Below are 19551 nucleotides of genomic sequence, written 5' to 3'. Positions count from 1 at the left end.
GTGTTGCCGGCTGGCTGCTGGTTGGAGATGAGATAAGAGCATTGGGGGAGAAAGAAAAAGAAGTGCCTGTCTGACAGGAGGTGAATACAAATTAGGATTCCAGTCTCCTGCGGCTACATCGCTGAGACCAATCAATGTTCCAAACTGAACTGAACTGGACAAATGAGTCAGTTTCAATTACAGAACCATTAGTCGTGAACTGAAATGGCGGAATTAGATGATTGCCAAAGGTTAATATGAAATCACATCACAGTAAAGGGAATGGAAAATATTATCAGTGTCACTGAAAAGGGGATAAATCGCCACTTTCAGCATTGTGTGAAGTCAAAGTCAATGGTGTCGGCCCCCTAGCGCTGCCCTCCACACAGCCATGCCTGCATTGATCTGTATACAGTCTGAGATGGTGACAATGTAGCTGGCCTAAACCTTTTACAAAAGAGGCCCGAAAGGAGCAGATGCAAGATGGAACTGGATAACAGCTCGCTGGAGTTCTACAACAGCAACACCACAGAGATTCCTGAGGGCGCCACCGCTGCTCCCTGGGACGAGGCTACGCTCCTCAGCCTGCAGATCTCCCTGTCGGCTGTCTTGGCCCTCGTCACCCTGGCCACTGTGCTGTCCAATGCCTTCGTCATCGCCACCATCTTCCTGACTCGGAAGCTTCACACGCCCGCCAACTTCCTGATCGGCTCGTTGGCCGTCACGGACCTGCTCGTGTCCATCTTAGTCATGCCAATAAGCATCGTCTACACTGTAAGCAAGACCTGGTCGCTGGGACAGATCGTTTGCGACATTTGGCTGTCGTCTGACATCACTTTCTGCACGGCCTCCATTTTGCACCTCTGTGTCATTGCACTAGATCGCTACTGGGCCATCACAGACGCTCTGGAGTATTCGAAGCGCCGCACGATGCGCCGGGCGGGCATCATGGTTGCGGTGGTGTGGGTGATCTCCATATCGATTTCCATGCCTCCACTTTTCTGGCGGCAGGCCAAAGCCCACGAGGAGCTGACGGAGTGTATGGTGAATACCGATCAGATCTCCTACACACTCTACTCCACCTTTGGCGCCTTCTACGTTCCCACGGTGCTTCTCATCATCCTCTATGGACAGATCTATGTGGCCGCTCGTTCTCGCATACTTAAGATGCCCTCGTCCTCTGGGAAACGTTTTACCACAGCTCAGCTCATCCAGACCTCCGCAGGCTCCTCTCTGTGTTCTCTCAACTCTGCCTCCAACCAGGAAGCACACCTACATGCAGGAGGCGGAGGATCGCCCCTTTTCATGAATAGTGTGAAAGTGAAGCTGGCAGACAGCGTGTTGGAGAGGAAGCGTCTGTGTGCAGCACGGGAGAGGAAAGCCACCAAGACGCTGGGCATCATCCTGGGTGCCTTCATCGTCTGCTGGCTCCCGTTCTTTGTGGGCACGCTCGTCCTGGCCATTTGTAAAGAGTGTTGGTTTGATCCACTGCTTTTTGACGCCTTTACCTGGCTTGGATACCTGAACTCGCTCATCAATCCTGTCATCTATACAGTGTTCAATGATGAGTTCAAACAGGCCTTCCAGAAACTCATCAAATTCCGACGCTTCTCCTGAATTCCTCCCACTGGATAAGAACTGGAGAGAGAGAGCGAGAGAGGCAGAGAGTGAGAGAACGGGAGAGGGAGATGAAGAGAGAATCAGAGAGGCAGAGACAGAGATGTGATGTGATGGAAATAAATGGATCTACTTTTAATGTACTCATAATGATGAAAATAGTGTATACATGTTCCATCTTGTCAACGCAAGCTAATTGCAAGATGCGTTTGAACTGTCCCTCTTTTATTTCCTATGCTTCTGTTTCATGGGACAGCTCTGTGCCATAGGTCCTTAGGTACTCACATGCTCCATATAGATTAATGCATGCATGGTAAAACAGAGAATATCATTATGCACAAGGACTATGAAGCTCATCCTTGAGGGAAAGAGGACATCTGTTTCATGCCAAACAGGAGAGGGAGACTGCTGTTATTTTTGGACAAAGGGAAGACTCTTAACATAAGAAGGACAGCTGTGACTGTACGGAAAGAACAAACTCAGAATGACACAGAATGACTGGATGTAATCCAGTGGAAGTGAAAAGCCATTAAATGTATGCTGTCTTAGACTCTACCTGTCATACTGTATGCTGCGGCTCCCGTTTAATGTTCTTTGTGGTACAGTAAAGACCTAAGAAAGACTACAAAAACGAAGATTCAGTAAAACTGTCTGTCTCGATGGTAGCGTGTCTGTGTGTGTGTTTGTATGTGTGTGTGTGAAGGTAAAGGTGGTCATTAGAGTAATAAATGGAGGTTTGAGGTTGGCGTGATAGTGACAAAGTGTTTGACATTTATGTTGCTATGCACCAGTGTGGCTTGGCTCACCTCTCCTCCCTCTGCGAAACAAGCAACACATCGGATTAGACGACACTGTGCCATTGGTGGGAAATGATACCGTATGAACATTTTTGGGGCGTAAATTACATAATGGAAGAAACAACTGCTGTTTGCTGTTTGAGGTTATGAATGTACTGCAATGCAAAACCAGGCCTTACATGCAACTCCACTACTGTATGAAACCCAATTTAAGTTTGAAGTCAAATGGTACGGTACTCACTTTGAAACATTGTCAGCAATATAGTACAGATGGGAGAAAGATCCCGTCTGTATTATATATGAGTCTCAACACCCACGGGCTGTTAACTGTGATGGGAAATGCCAGACACAAGATGAGAAACTGCACACTGTCAGATAAAATCAGAAGCACGTGGATAAAGTGTGTGTGTGTGTGTGTGTGTGTGTGTGTGTCTGTGTCTGTGTGTGTGTGTGTGTGTGTGTGTTTGTGTGTGTGTGTGTGTGTGTGTGTGTGTGTGTGTGTGTGTGTGTGTGTGTGTGTGTGTGATGGGGTCACACACACACTATATGTCATTTAGGATGAAATGTTTAACATGAAACCTGGGGGCTGAGTCAGCACAGGGTCAAGCTGAAAGTGTTGTTTTAGAGAGATACGTATAAAATAGGCTTTGGTAAATCCTATCAAGTGCAATAAAAACAGAATATATGATCCAGCCAGAATCCAGACAGATTTCTTGTCCTGTGTTTTGAAATCTGGCTGGATTCTAAATCAGATCAACAGGAAAGATAGCCAGCTTGTGGAGGAAGTAATCGCAGGAGACCCCAGTGTGCGTGCGTGCGTGCGTGCGTGCGTGCGTGCGTGCGTGCGTGCGTGCGTGCGTGCGTGCGTGCGTGCGTGCGTGCGTGCGTGCGTGCGTGCGTGCGTGCGTGCGTGCGTGCGTGCGTGCGTGCGTGCGTGTGAAATATGTGACCTTAATTGTTGCTATGTTTGCCACAGCGGGACATGGTAGCCATCCACCTGTGGAATCATCATCATCAATCTCTTCATCACGCAGCAGATTTCTCCTCAGATTGTTGGAGGTACCTGCATGTTTGCGTTTACAGACGGATGGAGGCATACAGACGCTCTACATCTACATCTTACCACTGGCACCTATAACAAACACTGTGACCTAATGGACCTCCATCCGATTTTTGCATTAATTCTTTATGAACGAGTGTCAGAGTGCCTGCTGTATATGCAGTACATCTTTGTGTTACTGTAAATCTTTGCTGACCTGAAAATGCCCGTATGGCCCCACTGGAGTGGACAGCCTCAGGGAAAGTCAATGTTATGGTGCCAGACCAGTCTGTTCTCTGTTCCACAAGCAAATAAAAGTGGAGACCCTGTTAGCCATCGATACATGTATTATTAATGTGCACTTTATTTGTTTATATTTACAAAAAAGTGCAGCAGTTGATCCATTGGCCCATGACGCTGTATTACATCACTATTACAGCACTGCTACAAACTAAAATCATGTTAAAGTCGTCAAAGCTTGTTTGCTTCTCGTTCGCTGCAGTTCATTTTTAACTTTTTTTTTTTAAAGAATTTGAGCAAATGAGGTCACACTGTGGTTGAAGTTGTCAAACCAGCTGCAAAAATGCATTCATTTTCTTGCTTCCCTTATAATGGAGCGAGTTTGGCTTTAAATAATTAGTTACCATGGGAGCAAATAACTAACATGACCTTCAGAGTGTCAGACAAATGAAACCCAATTACTCAGGATACAACATTGGAGATGCCACAATTGGCCTGCCAGCTATTGATTTATGCCTTCGGGAATTAGCGGGGTGGTAGAATATTGTCTTAATTAATTGATATGTAGAGAACCATTTTAAACAAATTACAATAAAGGCGTAAAAGTCACAAGACGAAATAATGGCTGAGTGGGCTGGCCGCTTGCCACACATTCAGGCTCTCTTCAGTGAAATCCAGCTGTGTGTGTCTTTCTCTCCCAAGTCTAAAAATATCATCTGAAAAACAAGAAAGCCCAAAGGAGATGTGTCACTGTGGATCAGAGTGGACAGAATATGTCTTCAGATGATGTTAGGCCGATTTGAGCAAAGCAAAGCAAAAGGTCAGGATGCACTTAACCCGGTGGGATGTGGACTGTCGCTCCCAACTCCAGTGTGGAGTAAAGCGGAGGAGGGGCGACGGACGGAAAGAGAGGAACAGAGACTGACAAACCCGCAAACAAGCACAATTAACCCCCGAGACCACCTGGTATCTGGGGTCAGCTGGGGTCAGGGCACAGTCCAACAGACAGGCCAAAGTTTCAAGCAAAGATTAAGAGATACTGTAAATGAAATCCATTCATCTGTTTGTTGTATATGAATGTCACCTTGTCCTGCATTGGAGAAAAATGTAAAAAAAATAAAATAAACAAATAAACAAACAGATTCCCACACATTACCACTTCAAAATTCTGTTTTTTAAAAAGATTTTGATCAAATATGCAAATGATGTGTACGGCATGCTCAGAGCAGCATCACAGCTGTCGAGTGTCGTCGTGAGAGATATGTTGTCAGAAGCTCTCCTCCGTGTGTACAAGAGTGTTGCAGCAGAACGAGAGGATGATAAATTATGCATCTAACATGAGACAGAGGAGTGCCCTCCACAACCGACTCACACTCTCGCTAACAAGCACGTACGCAAGCTGACAATCCTCTCTCCGGAAACCCACACACTCACACACTCACACACATCCTCTTTAGACTGTGCTCTCTCCACGAAAGCACACACACACCTGGGCTCACTTGAACATATATGGTTGCAAACACAGGTAATCAATGATTGACGAAGCCGAATGAATATTTAACGTTTGAGTGTCAGTTAAAAGACAAGCAATCCAAATCCATTCACACTGTCAAGGCAAAAAGGAAACAGGGGGAGCGGTGATGGATTAGCAAGGCACCCTGGCTCCAATGTATTACCATGACAACACCTTTAATTCAAATCTACTGATAAAATAGCATAATGGCAGCAGATGGTTTTTCACCTGATACAAAAACATTGAAATACGATCCTGCACAGAAACATAAATAATTCATCTCTACCTGCATGCCTACAGTTTATCAATCTCCCTTTTGCACAGTCACTGCTCTGAATGCATGCAGATAGTTCAAGTGTGTTCAAGGGTGCTCTATTCCTCTCCCTGTCCGGTGTGTGTCAGTTCAGGCTCATTTTTTTTTCGACACAAGCCAAGGATTCATCTTTTATGTATGGACCTGGAGCTGCAGGAATTGCATAAAAATCATTTGTCTAAGACATGCATGAGCTTGTATGAGACACATTTCTATGCATCCTTGTCATATGCTGTAGTGTGAAGTTGGTATCAGCTCGTATTTTAAGGTGTTAAGGTGAGCGCGCGGGGACAACACGGCTCACCGCCGCTGTAACTCAGGGGCTGCATATTTGTGAGAAAGAAATCGTACCTCATGGGCAAAGCATAAAGTATTTGCTGATTCCACAAAGATTACCAAAGATAACCAAGCACGGAAATGGAGTCAGCGGTGGTCACGGAGTGGCAGCAAGAGCAGGCTGGTTGGTGAGCTGAAGAAGAAAAGGATAAATAGCTGTGAGGGCAGAAGTCAGAAGGAATTTGTCTCCTTCTCCAGCAGCCTGTCTGTCTCTCTCTCTGTCTGTCTCTCTTCACCAAAGATAAGAGTGTCAAGGGCCCCTGGATTTCAGATTTCTGCAGAAAGAAGCCAAAAACAGTAAGTGTAGCATGCAGTTCAGATACTGGCAAAAGGCAGCGTTGCATTCTGACTTCAACTGAAAGCTGTGATGGTACACGACTGTGAATGGTTAAAGGCGGAATTGGTTTAATCATTTTATTCTGCACTCGTACACAAACAAATGCTTTCCAGTCCACAGATATAGGAAAGAACAATTTCCAAGGCCATCTCATTCCTTCCATCACCTGCTTATTTTTCTATGCATTCTATTCTTTCTATTCTATCTCAGCTGGGCTCTCAGAAAAATGGCAGATTCCTGTAGAAGCTGTTACAAGCAGGGATGGTTCGTCTGCTTTCATAGTCATTAGAATATAGTCCATTTGGAATCAATTCTGACTATCATCATCTTTAGGGCTTTGATTATATATTCAACCAGTATCACTAGATGGATTTGACCTTTCGTCCCCTTTTTTTAGTGTTTTCTACTCCTTTCATTAGATCTGTGACACAGAGGTTTAATGGTGCCTTGTTTAGCTATCGCACACAGATGGGGAGAAGCCTCATGATGGTGTTTATAAATTATAAATTGAATAAAGCAGGAGATGAAGGGATAGAAAATAAGAGAGAAGGAGATCAACATGCACAAATAATGGAAAAATAAGACGGGTTTGAAAGCTATTGATTTTGTGAAGAATGGCGACTTATCCGTACAAATTCAACTGACGCACCTTAAATTAGGTTGAAACAAGATAGGGATTGGGAGCCAGGGTACGCATCCATAAAGGCACATTTCTGCATATCTAGGTCATTGTACTGGAAGTGTGTGATGTTTTATCGGCCCCTTTTGTTCAGGTAGGTGAGATCCCTGATGGAAGCTTTGCATTGATAGTAAAGAGATGGAGCTCTACACATAAAACACTATGAATATAAAACTTTACTCAAATCATCTCTCCTGTTGCAACAGTGAGTTGAGACCTCTCTCAGATGTGTGTTTGGCTTCCTGTGTCGTTTTACAGACTTAAGAGCAATGAGGCTTTTATGGGATTAGTCACAGGTTTTTGTGCAATTAGTTTTGTGTTGCAATTAGATGTTTGATTGTAATGGATTTTACCTATGCATGTTTGCACACATGCTCATTTGTGTACTTTACATCAGTGTGGAGGAGGAAATACAACGTACCCTAAGGGGCGACTTGGGGGCCGAAACAACATCTTTGGTTGTAAACAAAAATGGGGACAATCAATGACAATTAAGGATCAAGAAATTTCAGCTGTAAAAGTTTTCTTCATGATGTCACAGGTCATGTGATGTCTATCTGCTTGATTCACTTCTCATTTGAAAAGTTGACATTACTGCCCCCTACAGGGTTTGTGGATATTGCACCTTGCGAGCACAGTGCCCTGCCAACATGTCAAATGAATGCTAAATGCATGAAACAACAACTTTTTCCATTTAGTCTTTTGCTCAGCCTTAGACTTGAATGAAAGACAGAAAATCCAGTTCAGGTTTTTCACTGGCTGAACTCCAGAAAGTTGCAATGTGTGTAATGTCATTAGTCTTTGATATTCTGTTCTCTTTCAGCAAGGTGTGAGGCGCTGGATGAGAAAAGGTCAGGAAATTAAAGGTGGTTTGAAGTCCCCTGAACATTTGGGTCACTGAGATTCAATTAGCAAACACCTGGCAGGTCAAGCCTTTGATAAAGGAAGTCAGCAGTCACTATGGAAGAACAGATTAACCTTGTAAACCCCTTTTGAAACTTGTTTACAGAGTAAGAGCAGGCGGGGGTCGGATTTGGCAAAAATGCTCAACAGTAACATCAGCTCATTAAAAGGCAAAGAGAACACAGCACAGGTCACAGTTTCACAGACAAATATGTTCACATGCACAAACGGCTGCCATAACAACTCTGCTGTGCTGATCACAATAATGTTAATCATGCTGAGGAGCTCCTGGCAGAGAGAATGTGAGGCATTAAGGTGAGAGGAGGAAACAAGAGAAACTGAAAGGGGGGAGGTGAAGCAAAACACACACACACACACACACACACACACACACTGCACACACATGAAGCCCAAAGGTTTTCTGTTTGACTGATCTTTCTAGTTTAAAGCTGACGAACCGTAGTTGAACCCAGATGGAATGGAGGCATGGTGGCCGTTTTATTTAATGAACACTCCTCCTTTGAAATATTAAAGCACAGCTTTTCAGGTTTCTTTCCTTTTAAACATCAGCACTTGATTTCACTTGGCTTGAGTGGGGAGGAGAGGAGGCGAACACTCTTCATCAGAGGGAGGTTAGGTGTTTATTCCTCTGTATTGTTTGGATGATATTGTAATAAAACTGAAGAACGTGTCATAGGTAGGACACATTGATAATGCAGCATTTGTGTGCAAGATATCTGTGAAAAGTCTGTATTTTGCACAATTTATGAGCCTTTTTAGTTCTCAGCATTCCTTACTGAGGTCTAAGTGGACCTTTCAGACCTTGTGAATATTTTCTGACAAGTATTGCTGCTGAACGCCGTATAAATAGCAGATATGAAGAGAATAAGAAATTTTCATATCTTTAGAAGAGTCTCCTGAGGGAACCGGGGCTATGAAGTATTCACTGGAGCTGTCAGTGAAGGACTCCACAGTGTAGGAGGATCACTGGAAGGGCTGTCCACACTTCAGTGTAGCTGTTGCCCAACGCTGATGGGTGAAGTCCAATCAGAGGTGAATGCAGACCAAAAACTGAGGCTGTATTCAATACAAGTAAATAGACATTGTGTGTATAAAGAAATCCCCCGAACATATTCCACTACATCTCAAATAACCACCAGAAAATCATTGTATATATTTACACACAGCTAAGAGACTCAAAGGGGCAGAACAATGGCAGCAGGCACTCTGAACTGAGGGGTCCAAATGTTAAATGTTTGGCTCTAAAAGAAGCCAGTTTGTTCACCGAAGTGGTTGGAGAGTGTTACAAGTACGAGCGTTTCTGGCTGCATGTACAAACAGAGTTGGGACTGTCGGTTGCAAATTCATTCTGCAGCGAGAAGACGACCCCAAATGCAAAATCCTACCTTCAGCCAAAAAGAAGGAGGAGGAGTCTTGCAGCAGATGGTGAGGCCCCCCACAGAGCGCTGATCTCCACGTGGTCCATCCGGTTTGGGATTACATGCAGAGACAGAAGCAGACGAGACATCCTGAGTCTGTGACAGGTTCTCCAACATGTGCACAGGTATACACAATTGCTACAGGAATTATTGAGGATAATTCAATCGATTAGATCTATAATGTAGCTGTAACTTTTCAATATGTAAATACTGATTGTGTTACGTTTACAGTATATTACGTACAAATGTTTCTTTTTCCGCAAATGCAAAATGATCATTGTAAAAATGTGAAAAATCGAAACCCGCAGCTCATCTGTTGTGCTTTTGCAGCAAGGTTTTCCACATGTAGACACACACACACACACACACACACACACACACACACACACACACGTATAGAGTGAAAGTGACAATGTGACTGAGAACCTATATGCTGTGCTGCTTATGGAAATAAATAATTACATTCCAGTCAAAGTGAGAGATAAGCAGCCGCGTGTGTGTGTGTGTGTGTGTGTGTGTGTGTGTGTCTGTGTGTGTGTGTGTCAGACAGAGTTTGAGATAGTGTATTTTAAACAGATTAAATCCATATGAACAAGCTCTCATGTGCAAGAAGACCCCTTATTTTGTCCGAGACCTGTCTCCATCTCTCTCTCTCTCTCTCTCTCTTTCTCTCTCTCTCTCTCTCTCTCTCTCTCTCTCTCTCTCTCCCTCTCTAGTTTTCCATACAGCCCACTGCTACAGTTCATTATGCTACAGCTGGAGAGTCGCTGCCTTGAGCTACCTGCAACATTTTAATTGCACTAGTAAGAGCTTTTAAGAATGAGGTAACAAAACCTTCATTAGCCTCCTGCAACTCCTACACATACAGCAATGTACTGTTGTGCAATACTGAAAGACATTTAATTACAAAGAAATGATAGACAGCATCCGTCCTCCGAGGTTTGGAGTTGCAGTGCCTGCAGGTGAAGCTTCAAGTCAAGTTGGACGGTATCTGATATGAGACGCAAGAAAATCTCGGGCCTTCTGATAACCTCAGTGTCCACCTGAGCCCCCCCACCCCACGCTGTGTTTCCCCAGATTAGCCCAACTCTGACCTGCGAAGAGGAGGAGAGCTCAGGCCCGAGAGACAGACGCTAGGGGGATGGGAGAGCAATTTAGAGAGGAGGATGAAGGAGTGCGAACAGGATGCGGAGAGAGACATAATCAGTGGTGCAGAGGAGGACCCGCTTACTTCATCCTTAATGAGATGACGACCCCTGCGAAATCTCAATCAGCTCATTCCCCCAGCAAAACTTAATATTAATGGCAAAACAGAATTCACTCCTGCTAACCAGTGACCCAAATCCTGTACGTACAGGTAAAATTGATGACACAACCTCAAAGCTCTTTTATGTCAAGGTAAACACGTCTTTATGTGTGAAATCCTAACATCTATCTGCGCTGGGGATCAACGATACACCTGCCACTCCACGTCATAAAGGCAATTCATAATTCTATTGAAATATGCGAGTTGCAGTGCTGGAGCGGAACAATGAAATCACCTTCCCAGCAGTTTCTTCTGAGTTTCCCTCCGAATGAGACACAGAAAAAGAAGCTCCCCAAGCTTTTTCTTTTGTCTGCACATCTGAAGAGACACAAAGGCGACTCAGTGGAGCTCTGCATCGCTGACAATGTGGACAGCGCAGCCAGATGTTCCAGTTTGACTTCAACAGTTTTAGACGGAACTTTCGTATCATGAGAAGTTTTCAGAAAATCTCATACAGATGCTTTCATAGCAGTGAAAATACCTTGTGACTGCTTTATGTTTTCAGTGCTGACAAAGTCTTGGCCCACGTCTCTTCCGATTCATGCAGACTATAAGGATAAAACACTTCTATGACATCACTGTAAATCTTTTAGATGTTGTATTTCATTTTCAACAAACAGAGTCATTATCCTATTAGCTGTGAATAGTGGATTAGATTTCTTGCAAGGTGCACTTAAGAACCCACACTTGCACACATTGTGGGAGGTTAAAAATCTGGTTTGTGGGTGTAAGCATATGCATGGCGTACATTAAAGTGTATGAACACATATGGCACATGAGTAATGCATCGAGCCTCTGTGTCAGAGTGGAGACTGTGGCGAATTCTCGGCTCCTAAACAGGGACGAGCACCTGAATCTCATTCAGATTAGAATAGAAGCTGTAAAGACAGGCAGACAGGCAGACAGGCAGACGGAAAGGACATTATCCATCTGCTGGGAATGCTCATATGTTTGAAAAAATGATGCCTCTGCCTTCCTGAAGTCAATCAGTGCAACCCTAAAAAGTCCCTACAACCTTACTGACATTAGTCTTAACTCAACTTTTATGCTACCATCACCTGCAGCTGCCGTGGGCTTTTTCACCCCTCTTTTCTCGTCTGGTTTGATTGAGAATGGTCCGACCCACACAAAGAGGGGTGGGGGTTCAATCACAACGCTGACATCTCCCACCGCGGTGCCGGAAGAATATTTTCACCCTGGCTGATAGGAGTGATCCCTTCTCTCGCTGCAGAACTGGAACAATGTTTGCTGCACTGAAGGGAGCCTCAGCTTTGGCTCCTTCATTACAGCCAGAAAAACTGACAAACTAGTGTTGGAACATGCGGCGGTTTACTGCAGGACTGTCAGTCCTTTCAGACGGAGAGAGTTCGTCATGGACAGAGGAGAGCAGGTAGCACACAAAGGAGAGAGTTTACTCTGACCCTACACATGATGCACTACAGTAATTGGGTGTTGTCAGAGGGATGTCATGTGTGTGTGTGTGTGTGTGTGTGTGTGTGTGTGTGTGTGTGTGTGTGTGTGTGTGTGTGTGTGTGTGTTCAGGCAGCCGGAGACACGTGTGATTTTATTTTTATTTTAATATCTCATAACTATTTCTCAACAGAGCTCTCACACACTCCCACACACACCTTTTAATCATGAGCCCTAAGTGAACATGAACCCAGAAACCCCCAAAATCTAACTTTGCACATTCTTTTGCAACACAGGTGCAAAGAAGACGCTGTCAATAGATCTGTGCTTATTCTTTACCGATCAGTTTGTAGGTAAAGTCTGTGCTCTCATATAATAATCCCTTTTGTTAGGAATATATAATCTATAGGTCGCCAGCAAACTTAGATTGTGTTGTCCTGTGATTATGTGATGCAATGTAATGTCATTTATCATACAGCAGAGTTAAAAGCTCGTTTGTTCAGATTTCATAGTTTACCTTCATTGGTGTTGTTTGACAAAACTTCACAACCAAGAACTGCTCATCTAGATCTGCTAAATACATTTAGAACAGAACAGGAAGCACTTCAACTGAATGGTGGTCTGTGAATAAAGTGTTCTCTGTCTGTTGGTAATAAAGGAGGAAGTCAGGAGGCCGACGATGCAGTCCAGTTTGGAAAAAGTTATGCGAGTGAGACGGAAGCGAGTATCGTGGTGCAACAGGTCAGGCTGTCAGTAGCCATTATGTCTATTTCAGAGCTGAGCGGGTACCATAATTGTTTTTAATGACGTTTTGGATTAGAAGAGACTTGGCCAGCATCAAGGATAATGATGCGTAATGATAGAAGATGAAAAACAAATTTCAACAGTGACAGGCTTATCTTCATATTATCTCTGGTGCCATAAAGAAAACAACTCCAAATGAAAAATGACGATGAGGGAAAATACATGTATTTCTTTCGTCTTTTTTGTTTTGTCAAGGGTAAGTAGAACGATTGTTATTTCACACCAAACTACAGCTACAGTTTCTTACAAAGATTTAGTTTTAAGGTCCTTACATTCACGGTACAATAGGTTTGATTTCCTCTTTTTCTTCCTTTTATTTCATGGAGTCCCTTGTAATCTCTATATTACACACACGTACAGTAGCGATGAGCTGAAAGAGCAATTTGAACTGTAGAAAGCAGGCTGCATACTTAATATCTCATGCAAAGTGTAGCTCAGAGCGGATTTGTCATGGGGAGCGTAGTGACACACTGACACCCAGGGGGGACAGAAACTGCAGGAAAAGCAGTTGGATTTGGTGCAGCATGGACTGGGAGCTGCAGAACCGAAGAGGGACCAGTGGTGTAGCTGAAATGGCAAAGTGGCTGTAAATCGCTGCTATAGATATAAGGTCACCTTAGAGAAGCCGTAAAGCTGAAGCCCAGAGGATTAACTTTCTGAACCAGCAGGCAATTTTTCAAAGACCAGCCAACATGTTGTGCTACGGCAAGAAGGGGTCACTGGGCTGCTTCGCTCTCAGGGAGGAACTCTGAAATAAGACACTCGCCCAAATGTAGGTTTCTGCATCATCCAATCCTCAAAATCTGTTCACAGGCAATAGAGAGATTTGAAAAACAGGAACAAGAGTTTAAAACCTGAAACCCGGTGTGCATCACTGTGGTCAGTAGTCATGAGTTCCAGCAGTGAGCACCCAACGGTCAGTAGATTTATACGCACTCGATACGAGGAGGAGTCTTTGTCCTTATCGTGATCAAAGGAAGAAACGTGATTGAGCCATACAAATGGATTAACAGGATAACGATATTCCTGAATAAATCAATTTAGAATAGCATAATCTAGGTCTGTTACATGGAGTTAGCACACAGCGATTTTCCCTGGTTTCAATCACATTAAGGTGTATTCAAGAAATTAAGGAATGGTCTTAATCACAACATAATAAAAGTCAAGTGAAAGTGCTTTACACATGTGAGCACTTAGCACAACTGTGGTAAACTTCTACTGTGCTGTCTCAAGTTCCACCGTTGGAGACCAGATTTGCAGCAAAAATGTGTGTAATATTTATAATTTCACTGGCATATATGTGATAATGTTACCATTTCATCATGACATGACATAAAATAATGGAACATAAGTTTATAACAGCACTTTCTTCAAAGATCTTCAAACAGCTTGTTCAGCCTCGTCTTGAGGGGATCGCCAAAACAAAAATAAGATTGAAAATCAACCTACAAAGCGATAATAGTGGCTCACTTTCAGAGTGAAAGCGGACACTCATGAAGGTGTGTGAGCTGGTGTGTGAGTGACAGAGTAACAGGGCTATTTTCCGCTGTAGTGCAATCAATACACATTTATGTGTTATCATTCGGATCTTGCAGCTGTGTTACAAAATGGTTGTACACACAACATCACACTCAACCAAGCCATCCCAGCCCTGCTAACCCTTTGTTCTGTCAACCGTCCATTATACCTGTTTCTCTCTGCCATTCACTGTTTCTCTCTCTCTCTGGAAAAATAAACAAGCTCTTTTTTTGGAGTCGAGTCATTAGACCTATTGGCCAGACAGCTTTCTAATAAAACAAGCTGATGTTATGACAACTCACACTCCAATGGCTGGACTACACAGCCTGTGTGACGTGGTTCAGTGGTCACAGCAAAGGTTATGTCTGATCTAATGATTGCAGAACAAGAAAAATCCTAAATTGGGAAGATTCATAAAGTTGTAAATAGCCTCATGCTGATTATTGCACAAAGGATATCATTTATTTCTTTATTTATTAGAGGGCAGTGCAAACACAATTCTTCCTTATAGTTCTCCATCATACCATTTGGGTGTGACATATTAGTTCATTTATTGCATTTCTTTGTGAAGATAGAGCATATTGTATCGCCTAACACTCAGCCATCCATCCATCCAACCAAACCATCCACACACACAAACACACACACAACAAACCCCATTTTTCAATAATGCTGCATTCGCCCCTGTTGCCAAGACAGGAAATGAAGGGAGCCGTATCACACGGTAATAACGCCATGTTGATGAAGAGCCTCTGATGGTGGATAGAGGGAGAGATGGAAACACAATGATTCCGAGAACAGGACACTCTCACAACCTAATCAATACGCACCAATGTTCTCTATCAACATCCAGAATAGCAAGTGAGCCTACTGTGATTGTAGCCCACACATGGATTCATTGCTCATGTTGATCTGTTCTTTCTTTTCCAGTTGCTGCTAATGAACTGGATCAAAACTACTAAAATGTAGTTTAAGCTCTTTAAATAAAGCAGAAGATCAACAGACTGCGTCAGTATTGCCACAGTTCAATGATTAGTGGTTTTTAGTGCCATTCGTTCTTCATGCTTTCAAGGCCGCTCCAACATTGCAAAATTCCGAGTTGTCTGATGAAATGTATTGCATGTACTCTGTGCTTTAAATGGTAAATAAAAGGAGAAGAAAAATAATGTATGTGAGAGGCTTTGCATCGGCTGACTGAATAATAAAGTCAGTATTTGATCAGAAACTGCCTGAATTCTACAACTGCTTTAAGACTTTCTCCTCATATACAGAAGAATTCTATAAGAGTATGGACAAACGCACACGCAGATTAATTCAAAAGCATGCAACATTGCCACCCTATGGGCAAAGACACAAATTACAGCAGTATAACATACTGGGAAGACTACATAATGTATATCTATATCTACGTACATGGATTGGAGGTGCTAACAGCCAAGATGTTTTTTAAAATATGTATCAGTTGATTTAGTGCTTTAGTCCCTCAACTTTTTCCTGAATGTCTTGATCTATATATTAGAACTGTCATAGGCCATCATAAGGCAAGAAATCAATTTTGTACAAAGATTATGGTAGTCTACCAGCTGAGCCATTTTCATTTATAAATGACATATATCCTTCATTAAAAGACAGAATGATTTACCATCAGGGGGTGGGTCAAGTACCAGTAGGGACACAGATGCCACAGTTTGAGCAACCCTAATATAAAATATCACTACACAACTTTAACATTTGCCTTCACTGGACTACGAGGCTGTTGTGTGCGTCTGATAGTAACTAATGAGTAAATCTGTAGAAAAATCAGTTGGATGTTTTGTACTGCAAAAACTCTATTACAGGTGAATCTTAAGGCCAGAAGCGCGACTGGTGGGAATTCTAAGATACAACACTGCCCCCGTGCGGCAGCTAACACGAATGGCACCCGGCGTTTTGCACAAACTCTTGCTGACGCGCGCACACACACACACACACACACACACACACACACACACACACACACACACACACACACACACACACAGGGATTCTACCGCGGATAACACAAAGTGCAGCCACTGCAGCACTTAAGTAGTTGGACTCAGCGTTCATGCATTCAATGCCCCTTTTCCTCCTCCAACGTGGATCTGCACTCTCATTTAAAAAAGGGATGAAAAAAAAACGTGACTCGGAGTAGAGCAGCGCAGCCGCTACGGGGAAACAGGATGAGATCCCGCTGAGGCGCTGAGACTCGGTCACATGGTGTAAAGGGATGAGTCGTGAAAACACACATCCAAGTCCGACTTGTTAAGCAGGCATCCACAGTGTGAGCACTGCTCCACCGCGACCTGCTGACACTGGGGGTTCCCATCTCAGCATGCCTCACAAGAGCAAAAAGGAGAAGGTAAAGTGGACTTCTGGGTATAAATTACTTCAGTCAGTTAGTTACAAGAGCTTAGTGTGTCATTTTGTGTTTTCTTCCATGTTTCAGGAATCCTCCAGAGCTGGGAGAGCCAGGAAATCTGAAAGTAAAAATGGGCCTGCAGAGGAGAAAGAGGTAAGGATTTTAAACAGAAAACAGGAAAACAACTGCAGGTGGTGTGAGTCTTTGAAAAGACCGCAAACTATGATATGAAGTCAGGATAAACAAAGTACCAGGCAGGATTTTTATGGTGTGTGTGTAAGGGTGAAGGGGTGTGTGTTGTAATTTATCTGTAGTTGGAGTGTGTTGTATACACTGACTTTGCTGCATAAGGAACTGCTCCTAGCCTTTCAGTTTGTCTATGTTTAGATTGTCCTCTGAAGCTTCTCTGCAACTTTGATGTCCTCTGTAGCTCTCTGACACACACACACACACACAGACACACACACTAAGAAAGTGCAATGGTGTTTCATACATGCATTCATCTTATATTCTTCACCTCATGTCACTTCAGCGGTCATGTGACCCACGTGAGTAATATCGATGCTGTGTTTGTCTTCCTCGGAAACTTTGTTAAAGTTTGATCTTATGATTTTTTTATGTGCATACAATCTGCGGTGCTCCTGGTCTGGCTGCTGCCCCCAGGCCATTGTGTTGTACCGGGCCTTATTAATTGTGACGCTCATCAGTATCTTGATATTGGGAGACACTGATTGACCCGCTCCTCGTGCCCACTGCCGGCTTTATCAGATCAGTCTGTGCTCATTTATTCTGTCCGCTGGCCTCCATCACACACCCTGTCAACAGAGACAGTACAGTACACCAGCTGCTGTGATCAGGTTGCCTTACTGAGAATCACCTGATCTGATTCGGAAAGGAACTTGACCCTTAACCGCGACACACACTCCCCTGTCCGTCTCCTCTCCTTTCCTCCTTTCCTCTCCTCTTCCCCTCTCCTCCCTTCTCCTCTCCCCTCCTCTTGAGTTGCAGTACTTCCCGTGATGTTTCCTCCGGGGGCAGGGAACTGTCGTGCCCTCGCTCCAGTAACGGGAGCCCTTCCACTGTGACTCTTGTTTCTGCAGGGCTCCAACAAGAAGGTGCCTCCCACAACTCAGCTGATGAGGGTGAAGAAGCCAGGGTCACACTCGGCCACAAAGAGGGAGAAGAGGGTCAGCACCTCCTCTTTCCCACTCAGCACCAACAGGGAGCTCCAAAAGTTATCCGCACTCGCAGGTATACATTCACCTTCTCTCGTGTACTTGGAGCTTTACCTTTTTCTGCTCTTTGTTTTCTCTACTTTGTGCTTAAACACCACAAAAATGTCCAAACAGAAGCACACAAATCGGGCCCCTAACTACCTCAACTAAATTCCGCACTGCCATAACTCTCTAACTGTAACTTCCTCCTGGAAAAATGCAGTGTGACCGTCATATAAGAATGCATGTTGGGCCCATATGGATGAAGCCAATCATATTAACAATTCATAACCTCTGTGGATCCTCACAACTGCCTTTTTAACCTTGAGGTCTGTGCTCTTTACATAATTTATCTCTAAGCAGACTGCCCATCAGCTTTATCTGTGATGCAAATGATGTGCAATCAGCTGCGTCTCCGGCGTTGCCTTTGAAGAAACAGATATTAGCGCCGGGCGGCTAAGATAACTCTTGGAGTGGCGAGTGGAAAGCACAGGTGGAATCTGGGACGTTAAACCGTAACTTGAAACACAGGCGCCAATCCAACGTAAACTGTAAAGCCTGATGTAAGAGCGAGAACATTCAAATGCATTGATTGGTGAAATATTGAACCTATAGAACACGTGAGCGTCGTATTATTTGAGAGCAAGCAGCATATGAGTAAGTGTGATGAGGCCAAATGAGGCTTCCTTTCTCTTATCCTGTCATATTTGTGTGTATTTGAGCTCTAATAAACATTAGGGCAAACATATAAAACATACAAATGAACTCGATAAGATGATTGATGGATTGATTGATTGATTTGCAAGGTATTTTGCCGCGTATTGCAGTTTTCCTTTCCATCTGTTTCTCTAATATGTCACTCCCATGTCCATTCTGGGGCAAGACGGTGCGGTTGAGGTTTGGAGAATTACATCAATGTTTCATGGCTTCTTTGTTTACCACGCCGCATTACAGGCAGGATCTGGCCCCAAGTGGTTTCCTGTAAGCTATACCGGACTTTGCTTTGTTCCCATACCTGGATGAGTTGGATGACACGGTGGAGAAACAGTAGCTCGGAGAATCGTAGAGTTAGACTGAGACGCAGCCACAGCCACTCTTTTTGTGTTTATACATTATAAGAACAAAGGCTCTTATTCTGTATATTTTGGCAAAGGAAGAAACTTTGCACTTCTGGTAGTTTTTAGTCCGATTTCCGCTCATGAAGGTGAAGGTGCAGCAGAGGTAATGTGAAGTCTCTCAGTATGTATTGCTACCCTAAACAACACAATAGAGTTTCATAAACTTTCCCACATATTAAAGTTGTGTACATCTGTATTATGAAGACAGACAGACAAGTGGTGAGAAACATTCGAACTTTGAGGCACTTTTGCTCACTTTCTGTCTTATGATCACAACATGTGATGAGTGAAGCAAAAGCAACGTTTTGCCAGTGGGACAAGCGTGCATATTTGATGAAGAGGAGGAGGAGGAGGAGGAGGAAGAGGAGGAGGAGGATACGTCATTACGTGTGTTGGTAAAACATTCAGCATTCAGCTTCAGTTTCAGAAGCCTGGCACGCCTGAGTCTGGGCTGCCATCTTCTGGTTGTTCATTGTAGTGACGTTCCCTCACCTGAGTCGAGCCACTCTGGCAGCTCTAGAATCTAGAGGTGGGTCAGGTATTTCACTTTAAGGCGTTTAAAGTTTTATTTGTGTGAATTGATTTATTGTTAGACTAGATCCAAACAGA

General features: G+C 43.7%; 1 protein-coding gene and 1 long non-coding RNA gene across 2 annotated transcripts; both read left to right on the top strand.

The window, feature by feature from the left end:
* The first annotated feature begins 462 nt into the window (after window positions 1-462).
* Window positions 463-1629, top strand: htr1d (5-hydroxytryptamine (serotonin) receptor 1D, G protein-coupled). The gene has a single exon (XM_076157671.1). The coding sequence runs from the start codon at window positions 463-465 to the stop codon at window positions 1594-1596; it is 1134 nt and encodes a 377-aa protein (XP_076013786.1). The 3' UTR covers window positions 1597-1629.
* A 14897-nt stretch (window positions 1630-16526) lies between these two features.
* LOC143006025 (uncharacterized) lies at window positions 16527-17770 on the top strand. The gene is made up of 3 exons (XR_012964186.1): window positions 16527-16610; window positions 16698-16763; window positions 17711-17770. It is a non-coding gene; the product is annotated as an uncharacterized LOC143006025 (long non-coding RNA).
* The last annotated feature ends 1781 nt before the right edge of the window (window positions 17771-19551 follow it).

Source organism: Genypterus blacodes, unplaced genomic scaffold (assembly GCF_046128005.1).
Source record: "Genypterus blacodes isolate CSIRO-AG114 ecotype Tasmania unplaced genomic scaffold, CSIRO-AGI_Gbla_v1 ptg000073l_1, whole genome shotgun sequence".
NCBI classification, from domain to species: domain Eukaryota; kingdom Metazoa; phylum Chordata; class Actinopteri; order Ophidiiformes; family Ophidiidae; genus Genypterus; species Genypterus blacodes.
Note: the sequence above shows the minus strand (reverse complement) of the source record. Positions and strands in the feature narration are given on the sequence as shown.